At 44.7% G+C, this 27,722-nt stretch overlaps 1 protein-coding gene and 2 long non-coding RNA genes across 9 annotated transcripts in view; all 3 read right to left on the bottom strand.

Moving 5' to 3' along the window:
• Positions 1-3,875, bottom strand: part of LOC116579133 (zinc finger protein 345-like) — a 70,319-nt gene extending 66,444 nt beyond the window's left edge. For all 7 annotated transcript variants that reach the window (XR_004281149.1, XM_032324105.1, XM_032324106.1 and 4 more), the window contains exons 1-3: positions 3,585-3,875; positions 2,170-2,228; positions 24-150 (exon numbers count right to left, since the gene is read on the bottom strand). Coding sequence is in view for 6 of the 7 variants with exons in the window: in XM_032324105.1 (XP_032179996.1) it covers positions 24-150; positions 2,170-2,184 (142 nt within the window). In the remaining variant the exon portion in view is untranslated. The remainder of the gene's footprint in view (positions 1-23; positions 151-2,169; positions 2,229-3,584) is intronic.
• A 329-nt stretch (positions 3,876-4,204) lies between these two features.
• LOC116579174 lies at positions 4,205-5,030 on the bottom strand. Its single transcript, XR_004281158.1, has 2 exons — positions 4,590-5,030; positions 4,205-4,314 (listed from the first exon to the last, which is right to left on the bottom strand). It is a non-coding gene; the product is annotated as an uncharacterized LOC116579174 (long non-coding RNA).
• An 8,832-nt stretch (positions 5,031-13,862) lies between these two features.
• On the bottom strand, positions 13,863-27,257 carry LOC116579175. The gene is made up of 3 exons (XR_004281159.1): positions 26,765-27,257; positions 23,083-23,084; positions 13,863-13,875 (listed from the first exon to the last, which is right to left on the bottom strand). It is a non-coding gene; the product is annotated as an uncharacterized LOC116579175 (long non-coding RNA).
• Between the last annotated feature and the right edge of the window lie 465 nt (positions 27,258-27,722).

Below are 27,722 nucleotides of genomic sequence, written 5' to 3'. Positions count from 1 at the left end.
AATCTGGAAGGAGTCTCCCTCACCCAAGAAGCAGAGGTGTCCGTAGTTCTCCAACATCACATCCCTGTAGAGTTGCCGCTGAGTGTGGGTCAGGCATCCCCACTCCTCCTGAGAGAGTTCTATGACCACATCCCTGAAGGTCAGCTGTCCCTGCAATAAATACCACAGTCACCAAGTGGCCATTGACACACTTCACGAAGGTTCCTAACATTAAAGTGGGAGTTAATGTCACCAGCTAAACCCAAGACCTGACTTTCCCCGCTCCAGGACATGAGTATGGAATAAAAGAAAAACCCATGAGACAGAGGGCAGTACTGATTGACCCCCTCTACTCCCAGAAGTCAACCCTACCAACTACAGAAAGGTGAGAGCGCTCCTTGTCCAGTGCACACTGTTGGGATGCAGGAGAAGAACCAATGTTCCAGAAGGAATTATGAGTTATTTCTGATGTGAAATATTGGGGTGCAGGAGTGAATGATGAAGAAACAATTCCTGAGATGTCTTTGGTGTCAAAGCTGTGGTCCTCCTGATGATGCACAGGCACAGGCCCCACGGGTCAGAGGCATTGCACTGGGGTGTGAGCAGGAACTCAGTCTGCACTAAAATGGTGAGTGGCTCAGGAGTGCAGTCATCACGAACGAATCTGAAAGCAAGGTTCCCAGGACCTTGAGGGCCCAGCTGGTGTGATGATGAGATCACTTTCTACTGTTGAGTGAAACCTTGGACAGAAGATCCTGCAGATCTGTATCAGTGGGGACATGCATGGATGAATATGGCCAACATGCATTTGGGGAGAAGAGGTAAAGAAAAGTAATCTCAGTACCAAGGCACACCCAAGGACACACCATCACTAGTTTTTTTGTGTGTGTGTGTGGTCTGAAAACAGGAATTCAGAATACCAATCTCATGAAAACAAAGGATATATATACAGTTCAATCACCTACAGTCTCTGTAGGGGCTGCTTTGAGGCAAGCGGGCTTGAGCAAAGGCATGGAGAATGGCCCCCAGAAACCCCCCTGCTAAACCCAGACAGGTCCATCAGGGCCTCACCTCAAAGGAGCCACAGGCCTGAACTAGCCAATGAACTACTGACAACGAGGGACACTGCCCTGAAGAGGAAAACTTCCCTGAGCCCCCTAACTCCTCACCTTCCCTCACTAAAAATAGCCCCCACCACACCCACTGCTACTTATACAGAGCCTCTTTCTCCTCTACCACCTGCCTCCCGCCTCCCGCAGGATATTCTGTGAACTGCAAAGAGCGGTTCTGCCTCAGGTGAACTCTTCAAGGCCACGTGACTTCCTCCACCCAATCATGGACCCGGCTTCGCGCCCCGCCCCCCCATGACTGGCAGAGACACCACGTTTAGACACCGGAGCCTCCATGTCTCCTCCGAGGCAGCATAATCTTAATTACAGATTCATTTACTCTTTAGTGCAAGGCCCAGGGAGAGGAAGAGGCTCTCAAGCCGATTCCCAGCTGAGAGCCTGCAACCAAAGGAAGAGCTCATCCCGGGACCCTGAGATCAAGGCCAAAGGGGAAATCAACAGTCTTGAGGTTTAACTGACTGAGCTCCCAGGTTCCCCTCTAGTGTATTTTAACTAGTGTATTTTACATAAAATACCTACTTCACATTCTAAAGAGCAAAGTCTCAAAAACTCCCCCTTCCCATACTTTCTCTCAGAGAACATCTAGAGTTATTCTGGACACAAACCCATCGAGTTTATTTCTCAATTTCCTGACCCCTGGGCTACATAGCGCTGAGAAAAGCAAGCACAAGGGACCTAAAGGAGAAAGGTTTTCCCTCACTGACCGCCCTGGACCAGACCTCAGCAGCAGCAGGAATCTCAGACTGAAGCCCCCCACCCACACCCCCACGTGCGTCTATCACTCAGAAACTACTTTCAGTGCTTCCAGGACTTTAACTCCCAGAGACAGCTGCTGCTGTCCTATTGTAAGGCAGGTTGGAGACATGGGAGAGAAGGCTCTGGGATACAGAGAAGGGCTCTGAAGACCTGGCCTTGAAAATCACTTCTGATAAGATCTTCATATCAGGTGAAAACAGAAGGGAGAAACATCAGAACTACAGGAGGCACCATTTGCAATTTCTAAAAGCAAGAAATTTCAGGAGGAAAACATGACATGGCCTCTCCTGGATACCAGGCTTACCTGAGAACTGGCCATTTCTCCTTTCCCTTCGTCCTCTGGATTTCTTTCCCACAAGTTATCTGCGGAGAGATCACAGCAGCATCAGGAGAAAATGCCCTTAAGGCCACCAACAGAGCCTGTGCATCTGGAAACTGTTCTAGGACCGGGCTGGATGCTGGCCGAGGAACTGTGCAGCACTGGGAGACCTTGAGGATTGGAGATTATTTAACACCAGCGGGCTCAGAGGAATGTGACCGTTCTCCGAGGGTCTGAGCCCAGGACAGACAAAGAGGGGAGTTTAAGCACTTTTACTTCCGCATCTGTGCCATTCTTGTGGTCACGGCCGGCAGGACAGGGGGGAAAACCCGGAATGGGCTCAGGGCCGGAACTGGGATTCTCTGCTGGATGGGTCTGCCTCCAGAGAAAACGGATTTCTCTTATCAAAACTGCTTCCCTGGAGGCAGGACACTGAAACGCAAAAATAGCCCAAATTCCTAGTCCTTTGTGTCAGGAGCTATTCAAATGAGCTCCTACCGCGAGACTAATCTTTGGCTTTTCCTTCTCAGCTTTCAGGGGGCCTCGCCTCCCCCCAAATGCCCACAAATTCAGCTTCAGCCCAGGAACTGGGCGCTCCATAGGCCTCACCTTCCCAGACTCACGCAGCAGAGACCTGGTTAACTCCCCGTGGACCAAAGCCACTCTCCACTCTCAAAAAAAAAATTAAAAATATAAGGAAATAACCCCATACCCCTGCCTCACTGAGGATCTCCTGCGGCCCTTAAGTAACACTACACTGTTGTTTCCACCAAATGGATGGACAGACTCTGAGGGGGAGGGGCAGCAGCTAAGATCCTTCTTGAAACTGCACAAGTGATTGTTATGCCCAAGTTTTCACATCTGAGACACCACCAAAGACACCGATGCAATCGCACGAGGGTTTATTTGACATGCTTAAGCTTGGGCCCAAGTATACCCGACACAGCCGAGTAGGGACTTGGACCCTGAACCAGTTTACAGTCAGAGTTTTTAAAGGCAGAGTCGGGGTGGACTCGGCGGTTGGTGAGGACAAAGGGGGTGTTCAGAAGGGCTATCAGGGTAAAGAAGACAGTCAGGATACTGGAGGCCTGGTTATTATCAAGCCAAGGCCGTTTTTCCCTCTAAGGAGGCACTAACATGAAGACAACTGGGAGTTTCCTGGTGGATGTCAGATTCCTCCTATCAAGAGTCCCTGTTAATGAGATTTAGGTTTAGAAGAAACTTAACTTTCTTTGTTGTAAATCTCTAGGATATTTGTAAACCGAGGAAGACTCTGGTCTTGCAGGATTGTGATTTCTGCAAGTTAACTATTTGTTCACACATATGATCGAGAGGAAGAGAGTGAGTGGAGAGGGGGTGCAAGGTGCCAGCTTTTGCTTTGTCAAGATGGCTGTACTAACCTCAGGGCTAGACCCGAGTGGGTACAGTCTTGTTTTTCTTGGCCTCCACAGTGATGCTCAACAGCAGCTGGGAAGGAGAGCACACAAAGCAGGGAAACCAAGGCTGTGGTTGTGACCACATTTAGCTCCATGGCTTTCCAATGATCAGTCTGGTGACACCTCCTCCCTCTTTCTGCCACACAGAGGCAGGCACCCTTACAAATGATGTTTTCCCTTATCAATGCAAAGTCTCACAAAGGGAAACATTCTGGTTTCAGAGCTTTTCCTTTACCCTTCTATTAAAATACCAGCCTAATATATGGGGCGCCTGGGTGGCTCAGTGGGTTAAGCCGCTGCCTTCGGCTCAGGTCATGATCTCAGGGTCCTGGGATCGAGTCCCGCATCGGGCTCTCTGCTCAGCAGGGAGCCTGCTTCCCTCTCTCTCTCTCTGCCTGCCTCTCCGTCTACTTGTGATTTCTCTCTGTCAAATAAATAAATAAAATCTTTAAAAAAAAAAAAATACCAGCCTAATATAATCCTTAGATCAGAGACGTATTTTAGGGGGACAAAATGCTCCCCTTCATTAGGTAAATGTTTCTTTTCATATGTAACTCCAAAACAGTATTCCAAACTGTATGTACTTTTACCATACCATTCTAAAAAATACCGAAAAGTTTCTCACTGAACATATGAAGTGGTCTTCCTACAGTTGTCCTGGTGACTGAAATGGAAACCACTTCAAAGCATCAAGCTGAACAGAAATGAAAATGGCTGCATTAATGCTTCAGGGAGACTCGATTTCAAACTAAATGACACTTTGCCTCTCCCCTCCAAACCTCCCCTCTGCAAACCTTCCCTCACCCCTTCTCAGCCCTTCTTTGTTTCAGGAACCTGGTTCCGCCCTGACAACATGGTGAACAGGGCGGGAAGCATAGACACAATTCCTGCGGAAACTGGTGACATTCTCTATTGCCCTACAAACCCCAGCCCCTTCCTCTGGGTGTCCTGCAGGTTTGTCGGCCGGACCTGCTGAGGCTTCCTCTGCCAGTGAAGTGATGAATCTGCTGTTCCTCTTGATCCCCAGCTCCGTGTTCACGTTAGATCTGGGGTCTGAAGCACAGAAATCAGGTCATTCAGCAGAAGTGAATTTAGGAGAGAAAAACTTGTTTTTCTTGCTCCATTCTGAGTTCTTTGGCCTGTTAATTAAAATGAGATAAGACAGTTTAAAGAAACTTAAAAAAAATCTTAATTATGGGAAATTGAAAAACATAAGGCTCAGAGATAGGTTGACTGGAGCTTCTGTGCCACAGTTACAGGTTGAGGAAGAAGGATGTAGAATTTCAAAAAGGGGACATATATTCGCAGGAAAGAGGAAATGCATGTAAACAATGGGCTGCCAATCCGTTGGGGCAACTTTCCATGATCTTCAAAGTTAATGTCTGGTATCATCTCTCTGTAGAAAAGACATTACGGCTCAAAAACTATGGCCAAGAAAGAATTCTTAATCCATCTCTGTTGTAAGAATGTGGTTTTACTAAAGTCAGAAGACAGGACCTGTGGGCAGAAAGAGCTGCCCTGGGGTCATGAGAAGTGGCTCATTATATACTTTCAAGTGGCAAAGTGGTTTTGGATAGTTTAAGCCTCCCAGGTATTTTGGAAACAAGGTTTCCAACACCTTGAGGGAGCTAGCTATTGTTAGGAAAGCTTCTTTCTTACTGCTTAGTAAAATCTCAGTCATGAGACCCAACAGATTTCTATCTGTGGGCCATAAGCTTGGAGGATGATGGCAAACAGGTATTTTGTGGGGCAGATATAACAGAAGCTTCCAAAGCAATTTTTATATGTTAAAGGAGACTTACAGGATCCTGGGATTGGGCTAAAATTGTCTATTGCCCTTGGTAAAATATTAAGCTGGGAGTTGAGTCCCTGGAGGAAGGTCACTCTGCCTGTTTCAAGGACTTGTCAGTGGGCTGTTGATTTTAAGGAAGTGCAATAAATTTTCTTCTGCCTTTGTTACCGACATTAGTCCCCACCCCCCAGAACAGTTTCTACCCTTAAATAATCACAAACTTGGTCTACATAAGTTCAGCAAGAATAATGACTCATCATAAAGTTCTTCTAGAATCTGCTTTGCTGGAACTTCTTAGAAGGAATTTCTAGGGTGAACTCCTAGTAGCCTCTCCAGACCAGAAGTCAAGTATTTGCCATCAGACATGCCTGTAGGCCCTGTAGATGTGGGCAGATCCCTCTTCACAAGCTCCCCAATACACCCTGAGGTTTCTGTACCTGCCAGGAAGTGACAATATCTATCCTGGTGAGGCTGCTGGGAAATCTGAAAGCAAGGAATCAGGCCAACATTTCCAAGGGGTTTTAGGGCTCCAGGGTTTGTAAGTCGACCTCGGTTCTTTAGAACCATTCAGTCCTACCTGAATCCATACATGTCTCACAAATAAGACACTCCAATCGAAGCCTTGGTAAAATAACCAGTGTTTCCAGTGGTTTCCCCTTAGGAGAACACATTCTATTGAACTTAAGCAAATGACTGTGACCGCATTGGTAGAAAGAATACTTACTGAGACTTTTTGAGTATCAGAGGGTTCCAGTGGAGAGAAAAGTTAAATGCTTCCTTTTGTTCACAAGTCAATACTTTACTGCATTCTTTTTAAGTCACAGATATCTTAAGAGAAAGTTCTTTAATCTGGAAGAGCAAACTTTAGAGAACCAATGATGTGTCAAGAGGCACAAAACTATCATTATCTTCTTAGTTCATGTAGTCCCATGTTACTAATTCTTGTTTAATTTGAATGCAGTTTTTTTAGTTAGTTCTGGAAATTCATACCCATTTAAGTTGTGATCTTACAGATACTGAATACCTGTATTTTTCCTAAAAGTCCTTTATATGAACCTCCTTGCAGATGAAACTTATTTTTCAAGATAATAACACAATTAGAAAGCACAAGAACTCATAAATGGACACTGTTAATGATTTGGTAAGAGTTCATTATGATAGGAGCGCCTGGGTGGCTCAGTGGGTTAAGCCGCTGCCTTCGGCTCAGGTCATGATCTCAGGGTCCTGGGATTGAGTCCCATATCGGGCTCTCTGCTCAGCGGGGACCCTGCTTCCCTCTCTCTCTCTCTGCCTGCCTCTCCATCTGCTTGTGATATCTCTCTGTCAAATAAATAAATAAAATCTATAAAAAAAAAGAGTTCATTATGATAATTAACAAGGAAATCATCCCTTCTGTGACACAGAACACTTCAATAATCAGAGTATCAAGTGATAATGACCTTATAAACAGAGATAACACACCAAACAAACAAGCCTAGTTAGTCAACAAGACTCGGTTTAGGATTTAAATCTTGGAGGAGTTTGTAAAACCTTAGAAAGTTTTCAAGCCCTGGACTAAATAGGATTAGGCATTCTTAAAGCCCTGATAAAGGCAAAACAGAGAAAATTGTTTTTCCAGGCAGGGAAAGAGAAAAACAACTGTTCACATTTTCTAGTCAAGAGCAGAACAACAGGGTGGCTGGGGGCCTGGGTGGCTCAGTGGGTTAAAGCCTCTGCCTTTGGCTCAGGTCATGATACCGGGGTCCTGGGATTAAGCCCTGAGTTGAGCACGCTGCTCAGCAGGGAGCATGCTTCCCCCTCTCCCACTGTCTGCCTCTCTACCTACTGGTGATCTCTGTCAAAGAAATAAATAAAATCTTTAAAAAAAAAAAAAAAGGCAGACCAACAATTAAAGAAATTTTTGACTTTTTAACAGAAGGAAAACACACTTTTAATCTTTTACTAATGCATTATAAAATCCATGCATTTCAGTGTTAGTCTGTTCTGACCACACCTAAAATTCCTTTCCAAAGATTTCCCTTCAAAACCTTCTACAATTTTCCTTTGCATTCAGATTTTTCCCAGGCCCCTTTTCTCCAAAGAACCAGTCTCACTTAGGACAAAAGTACCAGAGTGCCTAGGTGGTTCAGTAGGTTAAGCCTCTGCCTCTGGCTCAGGACATTGTCTCAGAGTCCTGGGATTGACTCTTGCATCAGGCTGCCTGCTCAGGGAGCCTGCTTTCCCCCTCTCCCCCTGCCTGCTTCTCTGCCTACTTGTGATCTCTCTGTCAAATTAAGTAAATAAAATATTTTTTAAAAAGGACAAAAGTACCTTCTTTTACCTTCAAGAAAAATGTATTCCCATTCCTTGTCTTCCTTGTACATAGAGTTGCTTTTCTTATTTCTATCAGTCTTAATTACATGTAGCAGCTTTTAACTCTTCAAAACCTTAGTCTCGGGCACCTGGGTGGCTCAGTGGGTTAAGCCGCTGCCTTCGGCTCAGGTCATGATCTCAGGGTCCTGGGATCGAGTCCCGCATCGGGCTCTCTGCTCGCCAGGGAGCCTCCTTCCTCCTCTCTCTCTCTCTCTCTCTCTCCCTCTCTCTCTGCCTGCCTCTATACCTACTTGTGATCTCTCTCTGTCAAATAAATAAATAAAATCTTTAAAAAAAAAAAAAACTTAGTCTCCAGCAAAGACTAAGTAGTAATCAACAGTGAATTGTTACACCAGAACTCTTTGGATGGCAAACTTATGAATCAGTTAAGTACAAAGAATGTTTACTGACAGATTCAAATATTCTTTGTTCCTTTGCAGTAAGAAGTCAAAAGCACAGGGGCACCTGGGTGGCTGTCTTTAATAAAGAGTCTGCCTTTGGCTCTGGTTGTGATCCCAGGGTCCTGGGATGGAACTCCAAATTGGGCTACCTACTTGCTGGGATGCCTGTCTCTCCCTCTCGAACTCTCCCAATCCCCACCCCACTTGTGTTCCCTCTCTTGCCATGTCTGTTTGTGTCAAGTAAGTCTTTAAAAGCAAGAAAAAGTCAAAAGCACAGACCTACATTCAGTCCTCAATGCTTTAGTATTTTATCTCCTTTGAAATCAACTAGATAGATGTCCAATGAATTCAATCCCATTTATCATCCAAGCAAAACTTTAAAAGTTTCAGTTACTGAAGACTTTGAAAACTTTCTTAACAATGGCCCGTGAAAACTTTGAGACAGACAAGGTTAACCATCATTTCAAGTCATCCTTTTGCTACCAAACTGCAAAAGTATATATAGCATAAGCTTATTTGACCTTCAGCAAAACCCAATAGGATAAAAGTTTCACATTTAATGCCAATAATCTTAAAGACATGTCTACCTTAATTAAACCAACAAAGTACCTCCCCATTGCTGATTTTTACCTGGAACACTGATGGGGAAATCTGAACCGGGCAATGCCAAGTCCCTGTGATGAAGTCCCAGAACCTAAGTCAGGTTCGGTGGGGTGAGGAGGTTCGGAGCCGACGACTAAAGAAAGAATTCTTAAGACGTCGTTGGTGCAAAATGGTGGTTTATTAAAGCACGGGGACAGGACCCGTGGGCAGGAAGAGCTGCTGCCCCGGGTTGTGAGGGTAGGCATGTTATATACCCCACGGTTGGGGGGAGGTGGTGAAGGGATGGGAGATTTCAACAGAGTTCTCACATGTTAGGGAGGGCCTACAAGGTGCCGGGGGGAGTCCTTGCCCTTATGGCTTGATCAATGTCGTCTTTAGGTCAGGCACTAACATCAAGATAGTTGGGAGATTCTTGGTGGGGTGTTATGATCCTGCTATCATTTACATTCCCTTCTACCTCAGCCTCCTCCAGTTTATGGTGAGGAGGGAGACATTAGGGCTTCAGGAACCAAGAGTTATTTGCCTCTGGAAATTTGTGCTATTGATAAGGTAACCTCCCTGTTTAGGTCTCTAGGACATCTGTAGAGCAAGGGAGATTCCTGTTCTGCAGGATTGCGATCCCTGCACGTTAACTATTTATCGTTTTATGGCAGTCAGGGGTGTCTGAGGAATGCTACACATATGGAGGGGAGTGGGTGAAGAGGGAGTGCAAGGCGCCAGCTTTTGCTTTGTCCTCAGCCAGCCTCCTGCTCCCTCATCACCTGGGGTGGTCTTCTTTGCTCCTCACAAGGAGGAGGAGGAGGAGGAGCCAATGGTGCTGGAGGTAGGGAGGCCAGTAGAGGAGCCAGTAATGCAGGCCCCACCCAAGGTGGGAAATGGGAGGAGGGGGAGAGGAAGTGCTCCCAGAAAGCAGACAGAGGGTTTCCAGTTCTCAAGATCATCCACTTGGCCAGAGATTCAAGCGCTGTGTGTTTTCCACCAACAAGGGGAATTAGGCAGTCCATGACAGGCCATAGATGACAGGGAATTTCCCCAAAACAAAGGGTGTTTCAGCAGCTGTTTGGGAATGCCATTAAGATATTCCATCCTGAGGGAGACTAACCACAGCTGGCTCCAGTCAGAGCCATTAAAATGGGCCATGAGTGAGGGAGAAGCCCCCATATCTATTAGGAGGAGGAAGAGTGAGAGAGAGAGTCAGAGTCCCCTTCGTCCATGATGGCCCCTTTCCTCCCATAACCTGGGTTTATTTGGAGGTGGCCTACTTAGAGAATTACCATCCAGTAGGTCAGGGGGAGTTTACTGTTCTGCTTATGACCAAACATGGTATGCAAGAGGCCTTTAGGTTCATGTCCTGATTTAGAGCCCTGAAAGCCTGGGATGGGCCAGGGTACTTAATCTATTTTCCAAGTTTCCTGCAAAGAGATCTAACTGATAAATCCTACTGATGAGGGAGCAGGAGGCTGGCTGAGGACAAAGCAAAAGCTGGTGCCTTGCACCCCCCCTTCATCCGCTCCCCTCCATATGTGTAGCATTCCTCAGGCACCCCTGACTGCCATGAAATGATAAATAGTTAACTTGCTGAGATCACAATCCTGCAAGACAGGAGTCTCCCTTGGTTTGCAAATGTCCTTGAGATTACAACAAAGAAGTTACCTTATCAATAGCCCAATTTCCAAAGACACAGAACTCAGTTCCTCAAGCCCTAATGTCACCCTCCCCTCCATAAAAAACCGAAGGAGGCAGAGGTAGAAGGAAAAGTAAATAAAGTTAAATTTCTTCTAAACCTAAATCTCATTAACAAGGATGCTTGATAGCAGGAATGGAACATTCCACCAGACTCCCAATTGTCTTTACTTGATAGTAACCAGGCCTTCAATATCCTGATAGTATTCTTTGCCCCAATAGCCCTTCTGGACACCCCTTTGTCCTCACCTACCCAACTCCTGTGTATATAACCAGCCACTCCTCACAACCCGGGGCAGCAGCTCTTCTGCCCACGGGTCCTGTCCCCGTGCTTTAATAAACCACCATTTTGCACCAACGACGTCTTAAGAATTCTTTCTTTAGTTGTCAGCTCCGAACCTCCTCACCCCACCGAACCTGACTTAGGTGCTGAGACTTCATCATTTTTGGTGAGCCAGGCAGGAGATTTATGAGTCTTTACATTTGGACTCTGAGCTTCGGTGCAAAATTGGTGAGTACTTTCTCTCCTTTTCCTTTACTCTCATTCCAGGGCTTTTTCAAGAAGTATGGTCTTTTTGGAACACTTGCATGTCAATTGCTCAGGCTGTAATCCTCTAGCCCGTGGCTACTCTATGGGGAGGAGAACGTCTGCCTTTTGGCTGTAAGCTAGTACCCTGGCCGGAATGGCAATAAGACCCAGAAACTTGATGGCCTCACTCTGTTCCTGTTCTTATAGAAAGTTGTCTCTCTTGGGCACGGGACAGCCACCTAAGTCACCAGGACGGCTGCCAATCTTAAGACTCCCATGTGAGGTTTCCTACTGATTGATCTAATGTGATCCCCTCCACATCCCTGGTCTAGCCACTTCTGGCCGCGAGACCTCCACTGGGAGCTGGTCGAAACCAGTACCCGATTGAATTAAAACGCAACCGGGGACCGTTTCCTAGGGAAGTTGGCTGTAAGGACCACATGTGTTGGAATGTCGCATAGACCATGATGGATTTCAGTCTTTACTGTTTCTCGTCAGTGTCTTCTGCAAACCGCCTAAAGCTATGAAATTGGGTAATTTCCCCTTGCCAAACTTTTCTAGTATTTCCATGGGTTAATATGGCAAAACAGTATGCAGTCTTCAGGACAATGGCATGGCACAATTTCCTAGTCCATTCACCAGGCACCCATCTGTAGCCTAGGATGCGATGGGGAAGTGGAGGGACGCCGGCACCCCTCCAGGGCCTCTTAGGGCAGGAATGCCTTCTGGGGAAGGCATGATGGTGATCAATAGCCTATCTTGAGGGACGCCTCAGGTCGCTTTTGACACCTAAAACCTCTGACATACCCTGTGTGGGACTCCACCTAGGAGTCGGGGGATTTGGTAATGGACCTTTACTTTTCTGGAAGCATGGCCTCAGTAGGCTGCTTCAGTTCCCAAGGACTCTACCTTGGGGTGCCTTTTAACCCACTGGAAATAATTTGGATTGCAAAACTTAGGAAAGGACTGAGCTCCTGTAACACTCCACGGACTCAGTGGGATCTATCAGTTAGATCTCCTCTGCAGGAAGCAGGGCAAATGGACCTAGGGTGCCTGCATTGCTCATGCCTAGGCCTTCATTGCTCTACACCAGGACCCCAGACTAAGGGGCTTTTATGGAATGTGTTTGCCCAAATGAGTTAGCTAGTAAACTTTCTCTTGACATATTGGATGGTAATTACGTAAATAAGCCTTCTTTTAGTAAACCCAGGTTGCTGGGCCATCCCTAGCAAAGGGGACTCTGGCGTTATTTCTGTTTCTCTTAATAGATGTGGGGGCTTCTCCCTCACTCACTTCCCATGTTAATGGCTATAACTGGAGCCAACTGGGGTTAGTCTAACTCGAGACCATAAGGAATATTCCCAAGCAGCTGCCGAAACTCTCTTTGTTTCGGGGAAGTTTCCCTGTGTTCTCTGGCCTGACTTGGACTGCCTAATCCCTCCCCCCTTGCTGGTGGGAAAGCATGGTGTCTGCTCCTCTGTTGGGGCTGCTGAGCTCTAAAACCGGGAATCTTTTCTCTGCCTCCTGGCAGTACTTTGTTTCTTCTGTTTCCCCCTTATCGTGTTTCTGTACCAACGCGCGTGCAACCTGCATGACTAGCCTCTAGATCATGCACCACGGCTCCTTCTCTCTCCACTGTAAAGGAGCAAGAAAGCACCCCCTGGACCTAACATTCCCAACTCCAGATCTTCCCACGCATGTCTCAGGTAAACATTCAAAGTGGAGTGGGCCCAGGTGGAACGTAAATCAGTATTGGAACTAAGTTAAGTTTGTTGGTTTAATTAAGATAAGACGCGTCTTTGAAGTTAACAGCAGTAAATGTGAAACTTTTATTCTATCAAAGTTTACTGAAGGTCAGATAAGCTTGTGTTACTTGTTAAAATTTGTTAGCAAAGAAATGACTAAACTGGTGGTTAATTGTCTGTCTCAAATTTCTAATGGGTAATTGCTGAAGTAGCTTTCGAAGTCTTTGGTAACCTGAAAGTTTTAAAGTTTTGCTTGGATGACAAATGGAATTAAATTGTGGACATCTAGGTCTTAAACAAATAGGATAAAATGCTAAGTCGTTAATTACTGGATGTAGGTTTGTGCTTTTGACTTCTTAGTGCAAAGAAACTAAGAGTATTTAAATCTGCAGGTAAACTTGTTTTCCACTTAACTGATTCATAAATTTGCCACCTGAAGAATTCTGTTGTATAACAGTTCACAATTGGTTAATAACTAAAGGTGTTTCTAAGAATACAAAGTTCTGCTTAGTGTAACTAAGACTGATGGAAATAAAGGGAAACTGTATGTAGGAAAGTAGGAGATATGTTGAAGGAGCAGGAGGCTGGCTGAGGACAAAGCAAAAGCTGGCGCCTTGCACCCCCCCCCCTTCACCCGCTCCCCTCCATATGTGTAGCATTCCTCAGGCACCCCTGACTGCCATAAAACGATAAATAGTTAACTTGCAGAGATCACAGTCCTGCAAGGTAGGAGTCTCCCTCGGTTTGCAAATGTCCTTGAGATTTACAACAAAGAAGTTACCTTATCAATAGCCCTAATGTCACCCTCCCCTCCATGAAAAACGGAAGGAGGCAGAGGTAGAAGGAAAAGTAAATAAAGTTAAATTTCTTCTAAACCTAAATCTCATTAACAAGGATGCTTGATAGCAGGAATGTAACATTCCACCAGGAGACTCCCAATTGTCTTTACTTGATAAGTAACCAGGCCTCCAATATCCTGGTAGTGCTTTTTTTTTCCGCATGCGTGGGCTAACCGGCCAGTTCTGCTTCTGTAAGATTGCTTTGGCTGCTTTCGAGCGGGGTCCCCTGACCCAATCCACTGACGCCAAGTATGCCTGTTCAAACTATCAATCAATCAGCTCAGCCCCACCCGAAACTTGTTTGTATCTGTCTATAAAAATCCTGCACCAACCCAGCTCTGGACCTCTCGGCGTTATCGGCAACGAGCGCCGCAGAGGTCCAGGTTCGAACCTGCAATAAACGACCCTTGCTGATTGGCTTTGACTCACGTCTCTGGTGGTCTTTTAAGGTGGGGGTAATATTCAATTGGCATTACAATGGAAGAAAGATTTAAGGAATGGGAATACATTTTGTTGAAGGTAAGGGAAGGTAATTTTGTCCTAAATGAGATGGTTGTTTGGAAGGAAATGACTTGGGACAAAACCTGAAGGCAAAGGAAAGTTGTAGAAGGTTTGTGAAGGGAAATCTTCAGAAAAGGAATTTTAGCTATGGTCAAGAATGAACTAAGATTGAAATGAATGGGTTTTAAAGGTACATTGGTACAAGACTGAAATTGTCTCTGTTCAAAAGGACAATGTTTTCTTAGATCAATTGATCTGCTGTTAAGAAAATGTAAATGGTTTTCTCTTTGCCTGCCCAGAAAAACCAGTTTCTATGTTTTGTTTTATTAGGTGTTTAACATCCCTAATTATATTTAGGAATGTGCTTCAACACTTTCTAAGATTTTAGCAAATGTTGACAAGATTTAAATTGTAAATCTCTTTAACTCAGGCTTTTCCTTGGTATGCGAAGTTGCTCATGAAATACTACTGAACCAATGATAAACCTTGGATTACATTTGGGAAAATACTATAACTATTCTAGAGATTCTACGCACTTCCTAAAGTTTTAGTGTTTTGAGAGATCACCGCTTGATACTGTAATTATGGAAATGTTATGTATCACAGAAATAACCTGATTTCCTTGCAGCTAAATTGTAAACTCCCGTTTCTCTTTAGCTCTAACCATATCCATTCTGAGTTTTTGTCATTTATAATTGTTTTAATTCTCTTGTAAAATGAGTTTTATCTTCAAGGAGATTCCTATAAAGGACTTTCAGGACAAATACAGATATTTGATACACTTGAAAATCCTAAAACTGAAATGGGTAAGAATTTCCAAAACGGACTAAAGCCGCATTCACCAGAATTAGTAACATGGGACTAAATGAACTAAAAGATTATAGTGTTGTGTCTCTTACTTTAAACATTGCTGGTTCTCTCTAATGTTTGCTCTTCCAGACTAGGGATACTTCCTCCTAGTTATCTGTAACTTATAGAGATGTAAAAGTGCTCATTTGTAAAAGTGCTCAAAGCATTCAAGCTTTTCTCTCTATATGAACCCTCTGAAACCAAAAGGTTTCAGTAAGCATTCTTCCATGGCAATCAGTCATTTGCATAAGTTCAATAAGAATCTGTTCTCCTTGTAACAGGACACCATTGGAAACTGGTTATTTTACCAAGGCTTTGACTGGGATGTCATATTTGTTTTTTTTGTTTTTTTTTTAATATTTTATTTATTTATTTGACAGAGAGAGATCACAAGTAGGCAGAGAGGCAGGCAGAGAGGCAGGCAGAGAGAGAGGAGGAAGCAGGCTCCCCGCCGAGCAGAGAGCCCGATGTGGGACTCGATCCCAGGACCCTGAGATCATGACCTGAGCCGAAGGCAGCGGCTTAACCCACTGAGCCACCCAGGCGCCCCGTGGGATGTCATATTTGAAAAGACTCAGATATGAGCAGACAGTTTAAAGGAACTAAGGTTGACTTCATGAAACCTGGAGCCATAAAGCCCCTTGGGACTGTTGGCCTGATACCTTGCTTACAGAGTTCCCAGCAGCCTCACCAGGTGAGTAAAGAATGTCACTCCTTGGTAGGTGCAGTCTCAGGAAGAGGAATTCGCCCAAAGGTATTGCAGGCATGCCTGATGGCAAGTACAGGGCTTGGCTTCTGGCCCGGAGAGGCTACTAAAAGTTCAACCTAGAGATTCCTTATAAGAAGTTCCAGCAAAGCAGATTCTAAAAGATCTATATGATCACACTCAACAGTTCTTGCTGAGCTTATGGAAATAATGGGCCAAGTTTGTTAAAACTGGACTTGTTTCACAAGTGAATTAGTCCTGATTTGGCTATCTCTGTAAATGAGGGTTATTTTAGAGAGAAAAAAATTATGTTTTAGTAACATACCTTTATGGGTGTTAAATTCTAGATTTGATTGTCTTTAAATGTTGTTTACCTAAGCTAAACAATTTGAGGTAAATTTCAGAGAAGTTACACAATAGCTTCTTTAGTCGATCTTACTGTTTTGTGGGGATATTAGCAGACCCCACGGCACATGATTAAACAACTGGAATAATGAAATTGCCTAAAAGCCAACCTGTCGCACTCCATAGGATTAACTATGGACTTGTGGAGATAATGGATGACCCCACTTTCTTTATGAGTGGATTGGATGATTCATGGGGGACTCCCCTTATCTCTTGACAAGTTTTCTCCCACTTGACAATGATCCTCTGTAATCAGGATATTGTTAAGGTTGGACCACTCAAAGGTCTTCTTATTGGTTTCATCCCTTAGTCATATTTATCCTAGAGGCCACTTCTGTTGAGGTGCAATTGCAAACAGATGCTTTAGCTAAGCATAGAACAGCCCTCATAAAAGGAGCCTCAAAGCTTACTATGGAACAGCCCTCCTATAAAAGAGCCTCAAAGCTCACTATGGGACAGTCCTTGACTGTAATGATGTCACATCAGGTCCAGATTTGTCTTAGAAGCCAAAGGCCACCAATGGATGATGGAGGCCAACTTATTAAATACTGGGCTACACTAACAGATATGCCAGAAATCATACTTAAAACTTGTCAAACCTTAAACCTAGTTACCTGTATGCCTGAACCTGACCTGTACTTCTTTCTCTATAGAGCAAAAAAGGTTATTGATCTTGCTTACTCTATTTTTCCAGATTTAAGATGCCCCTGTTAAAAATATGAATGACAGTTGGTTTTCTGATGACAGTAGTTTTCATAGAAAAAAAAAATAAAAACAGCTAGGTATGCCATAGTGCTCACTAGCACTTTGCAATTGCCAAGGCCTAAGAATTAACATTTATACTGACTCCAAATATGCTTTCCTGGTACTACATGCCCATGGAGCTATTTGTAAGGAAAGGGGATTGCTATCAAGCCATAACTCCCCAATCAAATATGGGCCTAAGTTACGAAATCCTCCTTATCGCTATACTAAGGATGATATATATCAAATCTGGGATACATATCTGTGGCTTACACCCACGATTGGAAGGCTCAGTCAAAAGGCAGTTTTATGCTGGGAACAAAGGAATCATACGAGTGGTACTTGGGCAAATAACACACGATGTCTAGGATGGCTCACTAGAAATGTGTTCCCAAGTAATAGTACTCCAGGCTACTGACTGGTTTGCTACTGACTGGGCAAGGCGACCTGGCATCAGATGGCCAGCTCCAAATGGAACCCACTGGATATGTGGAACCAACCTGTGGCCCTGGCTTCCTCCAGGGTGGATAGGTCGCTGTGCTTTAGGACTTGCCTGGATTCATGGGCACATTACTAAAACTTATCACCACTCCAGCTAATCTCCCTACTTAATACCAAAGTCTCACAGATACCAAGGCACTCCAGAAAATAGGATGGCCTTAGATGTCCTGACAGCAGCCCAGGGTGGCACATGTGCAATCATCAAAACAGAATGTTGTGTGTACATCCCAGACTATCACAAAAATGTCACAGGACTAATAAAAGATATGAATGCCCAAATTAAGGCCCTACAAGATCCTTCTCTCTCTCTCAGTGAATGGTTAAATTCCTGGTTTGAAGGAGGACTATAAACAAATCTCCTTTTCGGGCTTCTCATTCTTATCGCCTTATTAACCTTAATATGTTCCTTTGTTCCATGTTTCTCTACTTGGTGCCGAGACTCCATTGCTACAATGACTCACGCGAGAGGACGCCTCTTCACTGTCAGCGCCGGATTCAGCTGCCTCCACCTTTCATAACTCCCTTATACATTCCTACCCTGATCAATATTGACCAGAGCAGGTAGGGACAGCTCTACGTGCCTATTCAGCACGAAGAAGTTACAGAAGATGAGACCTTCCACCTTCAACCACCTTAAAGATTTAAGGGTCAAAATTGTTCAGGGGGGAATGATGAGGGAGCAGGAGGCTGGCTGAGGACAAAGCAAAAGCTGGCGCCTTGCACCCCCTCTTCACCCGCTCCCCTCCATATGTGTAGCATTCCTCAGGCACCCCTGACTGCCATGAAATGATAAATAGTTAACTTGCTGAGATCACAATCCTGCAAGACAGGAGTCTCCCTTGGTTTGCAAATGTCCTTGAGATTACAACAAAGAAGTTACCTTATCAATAGCCCAATTTCCAAAGACACAGAACTCAGTTCCTCAAGCCCTAATGTCACCCTCCCCTCCATAAAAAACCGAAGGAGGCAGAGGTAGAAGGAAAAGTAAATAAAGTTAAATTTCTTCTAAACCTAAATCTCATTAACAAGGATGCTTGATAGCAGGAATGGAACATTCCACCAGACTCCCAATTGTCTTTACTTGATAGTAACCAGGCCTTCAATATCCTGATAGTATTCTTTGCCCCAATAGCCCTTCTGGACACCCCTTTGTCCTCACCTACCCAACTCCTGTGTATATAACCAGCCACTCCTCACAACCCGGGGCAGCAGCTCTTCTGCCCACGGGTCCTGTCCCCGTGGTTTAATAAACCACCATTTTGCACCAACGACGTCTTAAGAATTCTTTCTTTAGTTGTCAGCTCCGAACCTCCTCACCCCACCGAACCTGACTTAGGTGCTGGGACTTCATCACTACTAAGGCCATGTGTACCTTTCTTAAATTTTGCAACCCACATGGTTTCCAGTGGCTTAAAAGTATCCCATGGGAGAGTCCTTAGGGACTAGCACCATGCTCCTAGAAAAGTAGAGAAGGCCCCTTAACAAAATCCCCTGACTCCCAGGTGGTGTCCCACACAGGATATGTCAGAGCGTCCATGTGTCAAAAGCAATGCAAGGTGTCCCTCAAACAAAAATCTCAATTGATTACCATTCTGCCTTACCACAGAGTCATTCCAGGCATAAAAGTCTAGGTTGGAGGGATACAGGTGTCTCTGCCCTACACCATCACATCCTAGGCTATAGATGGGTGCCTGGTGAGTGGACACCAGCTGAATGGATGGAAATACTATGCCTTGCTGCTCATGCCCCAAAGGCTGCATTATTGCCCTGTGATTTTTTTTAAGATTTTTATTTATTTGACAGACAGACCACAAGTAGGCAGAGAAGCAGGCAGAAAGAGAATGGAGGAGGAGGCAGGCTCCCTGCTGAGCAGAGAGCCCGATGTGAGGCTCCATCCCAGGACCCTGGGATCATGACCTGAGCCAAAGGCAAAGGTTTTAAGCACTAAGCCACCCAGGCAACCCGCCCTGTGATTTTTTTTTTAAAGATTTTATTTATTTATTTGACAGACAAATCACAAGTAGGCAGAGAGGCAGGCAGAGTGAGAGGAGGAAGCAGACTCCCTGTGCAGCAGAGAGCTAGATGAGGGGCTGGATCCCAGGATCCTGGTATCATGACCTGAGCCGAAGGCAGAGGCTTTAACCTCCTGAGCTACCCAGTCGCCCCACGCCCTGTGATTTTTAATCCATGGAAAACACTAGAAAATTTTTACAATGGGAAATTACCCAATTTTGTAATTTAAGTAGTTAGTAGAGGACATAAACAGAAAACAGTAAAGACAGAAATCCACCATGATCTAAGAGACATTCAAACACATGTAGTCTTTGCAGTCAACTTTCCTAGGAAATAGTCACCAGTTGGGCTTTAATTCAATCGGGAACTAGTTTTGATGGAGTTTTGGAATGTAGGTGAGAATTGGTGGGGTGAGGTCTGGAGCCTATGGGCAAGAACTCTTGAAAGGTTTTTGGTGAAAAATGATGGTCTTGTTAACCCCCCCCCCGGGGGGGAGGGGCATTACCCAAAGGCAAAAGGAGCCCAAGCACTTGGAGTTGAGATAAGGGAAAGAAAGGTAGGTTTTCAAAAGAACTTTCATATGCTAAAGAGGACCTACAAAATACTCTAAACTCTGCCATTGTCAAGTTAAGGTTGTCTTTCCATCTAGTAAAGCATTAACATTAAGAGAGTTGGGCGTTTCTCTCTGAAAGTTATGGATAAGAATGCTTTTTCTTGTAAATCACTAAGATATTTGTAATCTGAAGGAAACTCTGGGGTCTGGTGGACTGTAATCTGTGTTAAATTAACCATTTGTTTTTCCTTTCCTTAGCTTTAGGGCAGTCAGGAGTGCCTGAGGAATATCACTATCCCACCTGGGAGTGGGGGTTAGAGGGGTTACAGGGGGATCAGCATGTGCTTTGCTCCCAGTTTGCCTTCTGCTCATCAACAGAAGGGAATAATTTCCTGCTCACAATAGAAGGAAAGAATTTCCATTTGTAGCCACAGAATAAACCTATAGGACATTTTTTTAACTTATAGAGAAGCTGAGCATTGACCCCTCTGGCCAACTGAGTAGACTGAAATTTTCAGCGTGCACCTTTATCCTGTGTGAGTGATGAACTAGACTCTTCTTTGTAAACCTATAGATGATGCATTGTTTCCTACAAAGACTGGTTACCAAACCTTATTGCAGAACCTCCCCCAGGCCACCCACACACAGCCTCCAGGCACATCCATGTCAGTAGAAGGCACCAGTGAGTCTGCAGCCTATCCAGAAGTGTTACAGACCGCCCTGCTCCCCTCCTACTTATTCACTGCACTCAACTTCCCTTTAAAATCTGCAGGCCTGTAGGAGTCCTTGGAGTTGCTTTTAGGACATGTGTCTGTCTTTTTCCAACTGGCTGGCCTCCTGAATGAAACTAATATTCCTTTTCTTTTCTTTTCTCTTTTCTTTTATGATTTTATGCATTTATTTGACACAGAGAGAGGGAACACAAGCAGGGAGTGTGGGAGAGGGAGAAGCAGGCTTCCTGCCTAGCAGGGAGTCCAATGTGGGGTTCATCCCCAGGACCCTGGGATTATGACCTGAGCCAAAGGCAGACACTCAGTGACTGGGCCACCCAAGCACCCCTAATGTTCCTTGTCAATCAAAACTCATGCCTTAGGGCTCCTGGGTGGCTCAGTGGGTTAAGGCCTCTGCCTTCGGCTCCCGTCGTGATCCCGGGTCCTGGGATCTGGCCCGGGTGGTTGGGCTCTCCGCTCAGTGGGAAGCCTGTTTCCCTTCCTCTCTCTGCCTGCCTCTCTGCCTCCTTGTGATCTCTGTCTGACAAATAAATAAATAAAATCTTAAAAAAACAAAACAACACCCAAAAACCCCGCATGCCTTGGGGCGCCTGTGTGGCTCAGTGGGTTAAGCCTCTGCCTTCGGCTCAGGTCATGATCTCAGGGTCCTGGGATGGAGCCCCACATTGGGCTCTCTGCTCAGCAGGGAGCCTGTCCCCACCCCCCACCTGCCTCTCCACCTAGTTGTGATCTCTGTCAAATAAATAAATAAAATCTTAAAAAAAAAAATACAACACACAACTCATGCCTTGTGCACTAGATTTTCAAAGGAATAGCAATCAAATAGCTTTTTGTTTTTTAACAAAATTGTGGTGAAAGACCCGCGGATCCCCTTACCCAAGAATCCAACACTGCCACTGGATGCAAACAGCAAGAGGTTTATTGGGACGCAGGTACCGGCGGGTGGTCGGCAGCTCCAGCTAACCGAGCACACCGACGGAGGGGAAAGCGGGATTTTTATAGACAGGTACAAACAAGTTTTGGGTGGGGACGGCGCTGATTGATTGATCCTTTGAACAGGCATACTTGGCGTCAGTGGATTGGGTCAGGGGACCCGCGCGAAAGCAGACAAAGCAATCTTACAGAAGCAGAACTGGCCGGTTAGCCCACGCATGGGAAAAAAAGCACAACCAGGATATTGAAGGCCTGGTTACTTATCAAGTAAAGACAATTGGGAGTCTCCTGGTGGAATGTCACACTCCTGCCATAAATCTCAAGGACATTTGCAAACCAAGTTAACTATTTATCGTTTTATGGCAGTCAGGAGTGCCTGAGGAATGCTACACATATGAAGGGGAGCAGATGAAAGGGGGGGGTGCAAGGCGCCAGCTTTTGCTTTGTCCTCAGTCATCCTCCTGCTCCCTCATCATTCCCCCCTGAACAATTTTGACCCTTAAATCTTTAAGGTGGTTGAAGGTGGAAGGTCTCATCTTCTGTAACTTCTTCGTGCTGAATAGGGGCGTAGAGCTGTCCCTACCTACTGGGGTCGATATTGATCAGGGTAGGAATGTATAAGGGAGTTACGAAAGGTGGAGGCAGCTGAATCCAGCGCTGACAGTGAAGAGGCGTCCTCGCGTGCGATAAGGATCGTCTGTCGTGGTGTAGTCATTGTAGCAATGGAGTCTCGGCACCAAGTAGAGAAACATGGAACAAAGCAACATATTAAGGTTAATAAGGCGATAAGAATGAGGAGCCCGAAAAGGAGATTTGGCCATAGCCCTCCTCCAAGCCAGGAACTTAACCAATCACTAAAAGAGAGAGAGAGAGAGGGACCTTGTAGGGCCTTAATCTGGGTATTCATATCCTTTATTAGTCCTGTGATAGTCTGGGATGTACACACAACATTCTGTCTTAATAATTGCACATGTGCCACCCTGGGCTGCTGTCAGGACATCTAAAGCCATCCTATTTATCTCTTAAGGTAGGGGACTCTCCAGGGCAGGGGTCTTTCAGTGGGATCCTTCACAGTGGTAAGAATTCTTGCCATGTTTTATGGTGCAACTTAGTAAGTTTATTGAAGTAGCACATGGATAGGACTCATCCTGAGAATGAGCTACACTTTCATTTTAATTATTTTGAAGATTTTATTTATTTGAGAGTGAAAGACCCCTGCCCTGGAGAGTCCCCTCCCTTAAGAGATAAATAGGATGGCTTTAGATGTCCTGACAGCAGCCCAGGGTGGCACATGTGCAATTATCAAGACAGAATGTTGTGTGTACATCCCAGACTATCACAGGACTAATAAAGGATATGAATACCCAAATTAAGGCCCTACAAGATCCTTCTCTCTCTCAGTGAATGGTTAAGTTCCTGGTTTGAAGGAGGACTATGGCCGAATCTCCTTTTCGGGCTTCTCATTCTTATCACCTTATTAACCTTAATATGTTGCTTTGTTCCATGTTTCTCTACTTGGTGCCGAGACTCCATTGCTACAATGACTACACCACGACAGACGATCCTTATCGCACGCGAGGACGCCTCTTCACTGTCAGCGCCGGATTCAGCTGCCTCCACCTTTCGTAACTCCCTTATACATTCCTACCCTGATCAATGTTGACCTGAGTAGGTAGGGACAGCTCTACGCCCCTATTCAGCACGAAGAAGTTACAGAAGATGAGACCTTCCACCTTCAACCACCTTAAAGATTTAAGGGTCAAAATTGTTCAGCGGGGAATGATGAGGGAGCAGGAGGCTGGCTGAGGACAAAGCAAAAGCTGGCGCCTTGCACCCCCCCCTTTCATCTGCTCCCCTCCATATGTGTGACATTTCACAGGCACCCCTGACTGCCCTAAAAGAAGGGCAAATGATTATCTTGCAGAGATCACAGTCCTTTAAGGTAGGAGTCTCCTTTGGTTTGCAAATGTCCTTGAGATTTAGAACAAAGAAGTTACCTTATCAATAGCCCTAATGTCACCCTCCCCTCCTTGAGAAACGGAAGGAGGTGGAGGTAGAAGGAAAAGTAAATAAAGTTCAATTTCTTCTAAACCTAAATCTCATTAACAAGGATGCTTGATAGCAGGAATGTAACACTCCACCAGGAGACTCCCAATTGTCTTTACTTGATAAGTAACCAGGCCTTCAATATCCTGGTAGTGTTTTTTTCGCATGCATGGGCTAACCGGCCAGCTCTGCTTCTGTAAGATTGCTTTGTCTGCTTTCGCGCGGGGGTCCCCTGACCCAATCCACTGACGCCAAGTATGCCTGTTCAAAGGATCAATCAATCAGCGCCGTCCCCACCCAAAACTTGTTTGTACCGGTCTATAAAAACCCCGCTTTGGGCGCCTGGGTGGCTCAGTGGGTTAAGCCGCTGCCTTCGGCTCAGGTCATGATCTCAGGGTCCTGGGATCGAGTCCCGCATCGGGCTCTCTGCTCAGCAGGGAGCCTGCTTCCTCCTCTCTCTCTCTCTGCCTGCCTCTCTGCCTACTTGTGATCTCTCTCTGTCAAATAAATAAATAAAATCTTTAAAAAAAAAAAAAAAAAAAAAAAAACCCGCTTTCCCCTCGGTCGGGGTGCTCGGTTAGCTGGAGCTGCCGACCACCCGCCGGTACCTGCGCCCCAATAAACCTCTTGCTGTTTGCATCCAGTGGCAGTGTTGGATTCTTGGGTAAGGGGATCGATCCGCGGGTCTTACAAGAGAAAGTGGGCAGAGGGAAGGTAGGTGCAAGGAAGGGGTTAAGGAGTGCACCTGTCCTGATGAGCTCTGGATGATGTGTGGAATTGTGGAATGACTATATACTACACAAGAAACTAAGAAAGCATTCCAGCAGTACAATAGCGACAGTGCAATCCTATACAAAACCTGGTGCTCATCACAATTGTACGCTTTAATGTCTGTACATAATTTAATGCATCTGCTTACCCACCCGCACTCTGGCTTCCATAAGCTTGCTCTCTACAAGAGTCTGTTTCTTTTACTGCCTCTCCTTTTCTTTTTTTCTTTCTCACTGAACACTTTTTTGTTGGTTGAAATCTACCTATGAGTGATACCATACAGCACTTGTCTTTCTCTGGCTTATTTCACATAGCATTACACTCTCTAGTTCCATTCACGTTGTTGCAAGTGGCAAGATTTCATTCATTTCCATGCTAATATACCATTGTACATACATACCAAGTGTTATTTATTCATTCAGTAGTCAATGACCAATTGGGTTGGACTGTTTGAAGCAGAAATGCTCATTGTGTCTCACCGCTGAACTACTTCTCTAGCCAAGAACCACCATGCACAGAGCCAGAACCTGAGCCCATACTCATCAAGGTATTGACTAGGGAGGAAGGCCCCACACAGCAGTGCAGCTGCTTCCCTGAAAGGTCACTGATGTACAATGGATCAAATCTTGACTGGGGTTTTATCCCTGAGAGAGTAGTGCTTGGTTCATCCACAGGACATGCCTTGCTAATCTTGCCTATCCCACTATCCAGAAGGAAACCCCACCTCCAACAGCTACTCTACCATCTGACGTTGTAAAGCTATGCCCAACTGACTGCACCATCCAAGATACCTCCCTTTCCATTCATTGCCACTGAGACAGGCCTGGTGATCACAGTCATCATTGTCATCGAAGGCCATCTGGTCCTCAGTTACACACAGGAATGTAAAGAAATCATGAGAATGAAGGAGGACTTCCCTACTCCTCAGAAACCCACATATTTGGCAATTCTTTTTTCTATAACATGTACTCATCAAATGAGAAAAGCAACAGCTGCTTGTGCCTTTGCAGTGACTAAAGGGAGCTGATTCCAGTTCCCTCCTCACACAGGAAGGAGTTCTTGATGTTTAATAGGTCTTACCTCTTTCTCACCAGATTTTACTTAGATTCACATCCCACCTCCTAGGGCTAAATGTCTGAATTAATATCCAGTGGCCATCCATCTCTCTAATCTCAATTAACTCTTTGGAGAACACTCTCACCACAACTCAAGAAAAAAAGAATGGTTCTGATGCCTATGCAGCTGGAAAGTAAAATGAGGAAAAATACAACTGCAAATCAGGAGATAGCTAGGAAATAAAACAAGTAGAAATTATTTTTCTAAATCCACAGCCAGCACTGTCATATGAGCATGTGAACTTCACAGACACATCAAAGGAACACCCCCACATAGGAAGTGGGGAACACAGCTTTTTAGAGCCCACAATTCAGTGCTTTAGAGTCCAAGGATTAACTCCAGATTAGGCCACTGAAGCTAAAACAGGTCCAGGTCAGCTCTGTGGCAGTCTTCTCTAAGGAACACAGGAAGGGAAAGCTTTGGGAAAAAGGGAGATGGTTGCTCACAAGGCTGGATTGGGGTTGTTGTAGCGTAGGTTACATTACCTTGTGATTCTGCAGAGTGTTGTCTGGGAAACATGCTAGTGGAAGGATGGGTGTCTGTTCATGGACCCTACCATACTACTGGCTACACAAAGTGAATGCTAAGTAGCAGTATCATGGAGTGCATGACCTAAAATGTCAACAATACCTCTACAAAATCTGTAATATATCCATAATATTATCACAGTCAGCACAAAGAAGAGAAAAGAGGACAATAGATAAAGTAGGGGGAAAATCACTTATTTTTTAAAGATTTTATTTATTTGACAGACAGAAATCACAGGTAGTCAGAGAGGCAGGAAGGGAAGCAGGCTCCCTGCTGAGCAGAGAACCTGATGTGGGGCTTGATCCCAGGACCCTGGGATCATGACCTGGGCCAAAAGCAGAGGCTTCAACCCACTGAGCGACCCAAGTACCCCAAATTACTCACTATTTAAACCTTAAGGCCACTGACAGAAAGGATTCCTAGGAATATTATTCTACTCCATTACCAAATAGATGATACCATCAGGTCCCTACCACCTCCAATAAAATGAGATAGGTTCACCTTGGCAGTGGAGTAATGTGTCATTCATTACAAATCCATGTTACACATTAAAAATCTTTGTTTTATTAATTAAAATATATTAAGTCCACACATGGACTATGCAATGCATTTCAAAGATTTTATTTATTTATTTGACAGAGATCACAAGTAGGCAGTGAGGCAGGCAGGGTTGGGGGTTGGGGGAAGCAGGCTCCCTGTTGAGCAGAGATCCCTATGTGGGGCTCAATCCCAGAACCCTGAGATCATGACGTGAGTAAAAAGCAGAGGCTTTAACCCACTGAGCCAGCCAGGCACCCCTAGACATTGATACTTTTTGGAAAGAATCTTCTATGCTCAGCTTTAGCAGGAAACTCTGGGTGTCATGTGAAGATACAGCTGAAAGATACCAAATAAAAGTAAAATCACTGCACTTATTATATTCAGAATATACTGATGACTTCTAATATAGAAATATCTAGTCAATCAGACAATGTCCGAAAGATGGCTGACACGGAATCATCAGGACTTCATTTCTCCATGGACACATAAAATGCCACAGAATGTATTGAGCACATAGTCTAATCGATAATTCTATGGTATGGTCATGGTGAAGAACAAATCAGTTTCCTGTATCTCTAATAATCAGTAAGAGGGTCACATGAACACAAAATTAGCGTAACGATGGATATTGAAAGAGAAAATTGAAATGAACCAAATAGAGTACAGAAAAATAGAAACATATCAACCACACGAAGAGTTGTTTGTCAGAAAAGATCAACAACATTGACAGCCCATGAACCAAAGTAAGAATAATTAAGACCAGGCTGCCTTCGGCTCAGGTCATGATCTCAGGGTCCTGGGATAGAGTCCCGCATTGGGCTCTCTGCTCAGGAGGGAGCCTGCTTCCTCCTCTCTCTCTCTCTGTCTGCCTCTCTGCCTACTTGCGACCTCTCTCTGTCAAATAAATAAATAAAATCTTTAAAAAAAAAAAGAATAATTAAGACCAACTTAAGTAAGAAGTGAAAAAGTGAATGAAGACACAGTATCACTGACCTTAGAAATAAAAATAATTATAAGAGGTGATGATGGATATCACTGTCCACAAATTCGTACCAAAAGATGAGTATAAATTTGAAAAAAGGTATAACCAATTTAGACTCCATCGTTCAGGAAAAAAAAAAAAATCACAATTGATCTATAACCATGAAGCAGAATGAAAGAGGAGTTTAACAAAAAACAAAACCAAAAAAACTCCCAAGATGTGCCAGGGAATTCACTGGA

This window comes from Mustela erminea, chromosome 19 (assembly GCF_009829155.1).
Source record: "Mustela erminea isolate mMusErm1 chromosome 19, mMusErm1.Pri, whole genome shotgun sequence".
Lineage (NCBI taxonomy): Eukaryota > Metazoa > Chordata > Mammalia > Carnivora > Mustelidae > Mustela > Mustela erminea.
The sequence above is the reverse complement of the archived record's forward strand: the minus strand, read 5'-3'. Positions and strand labels throughout refer to the sequence as shown.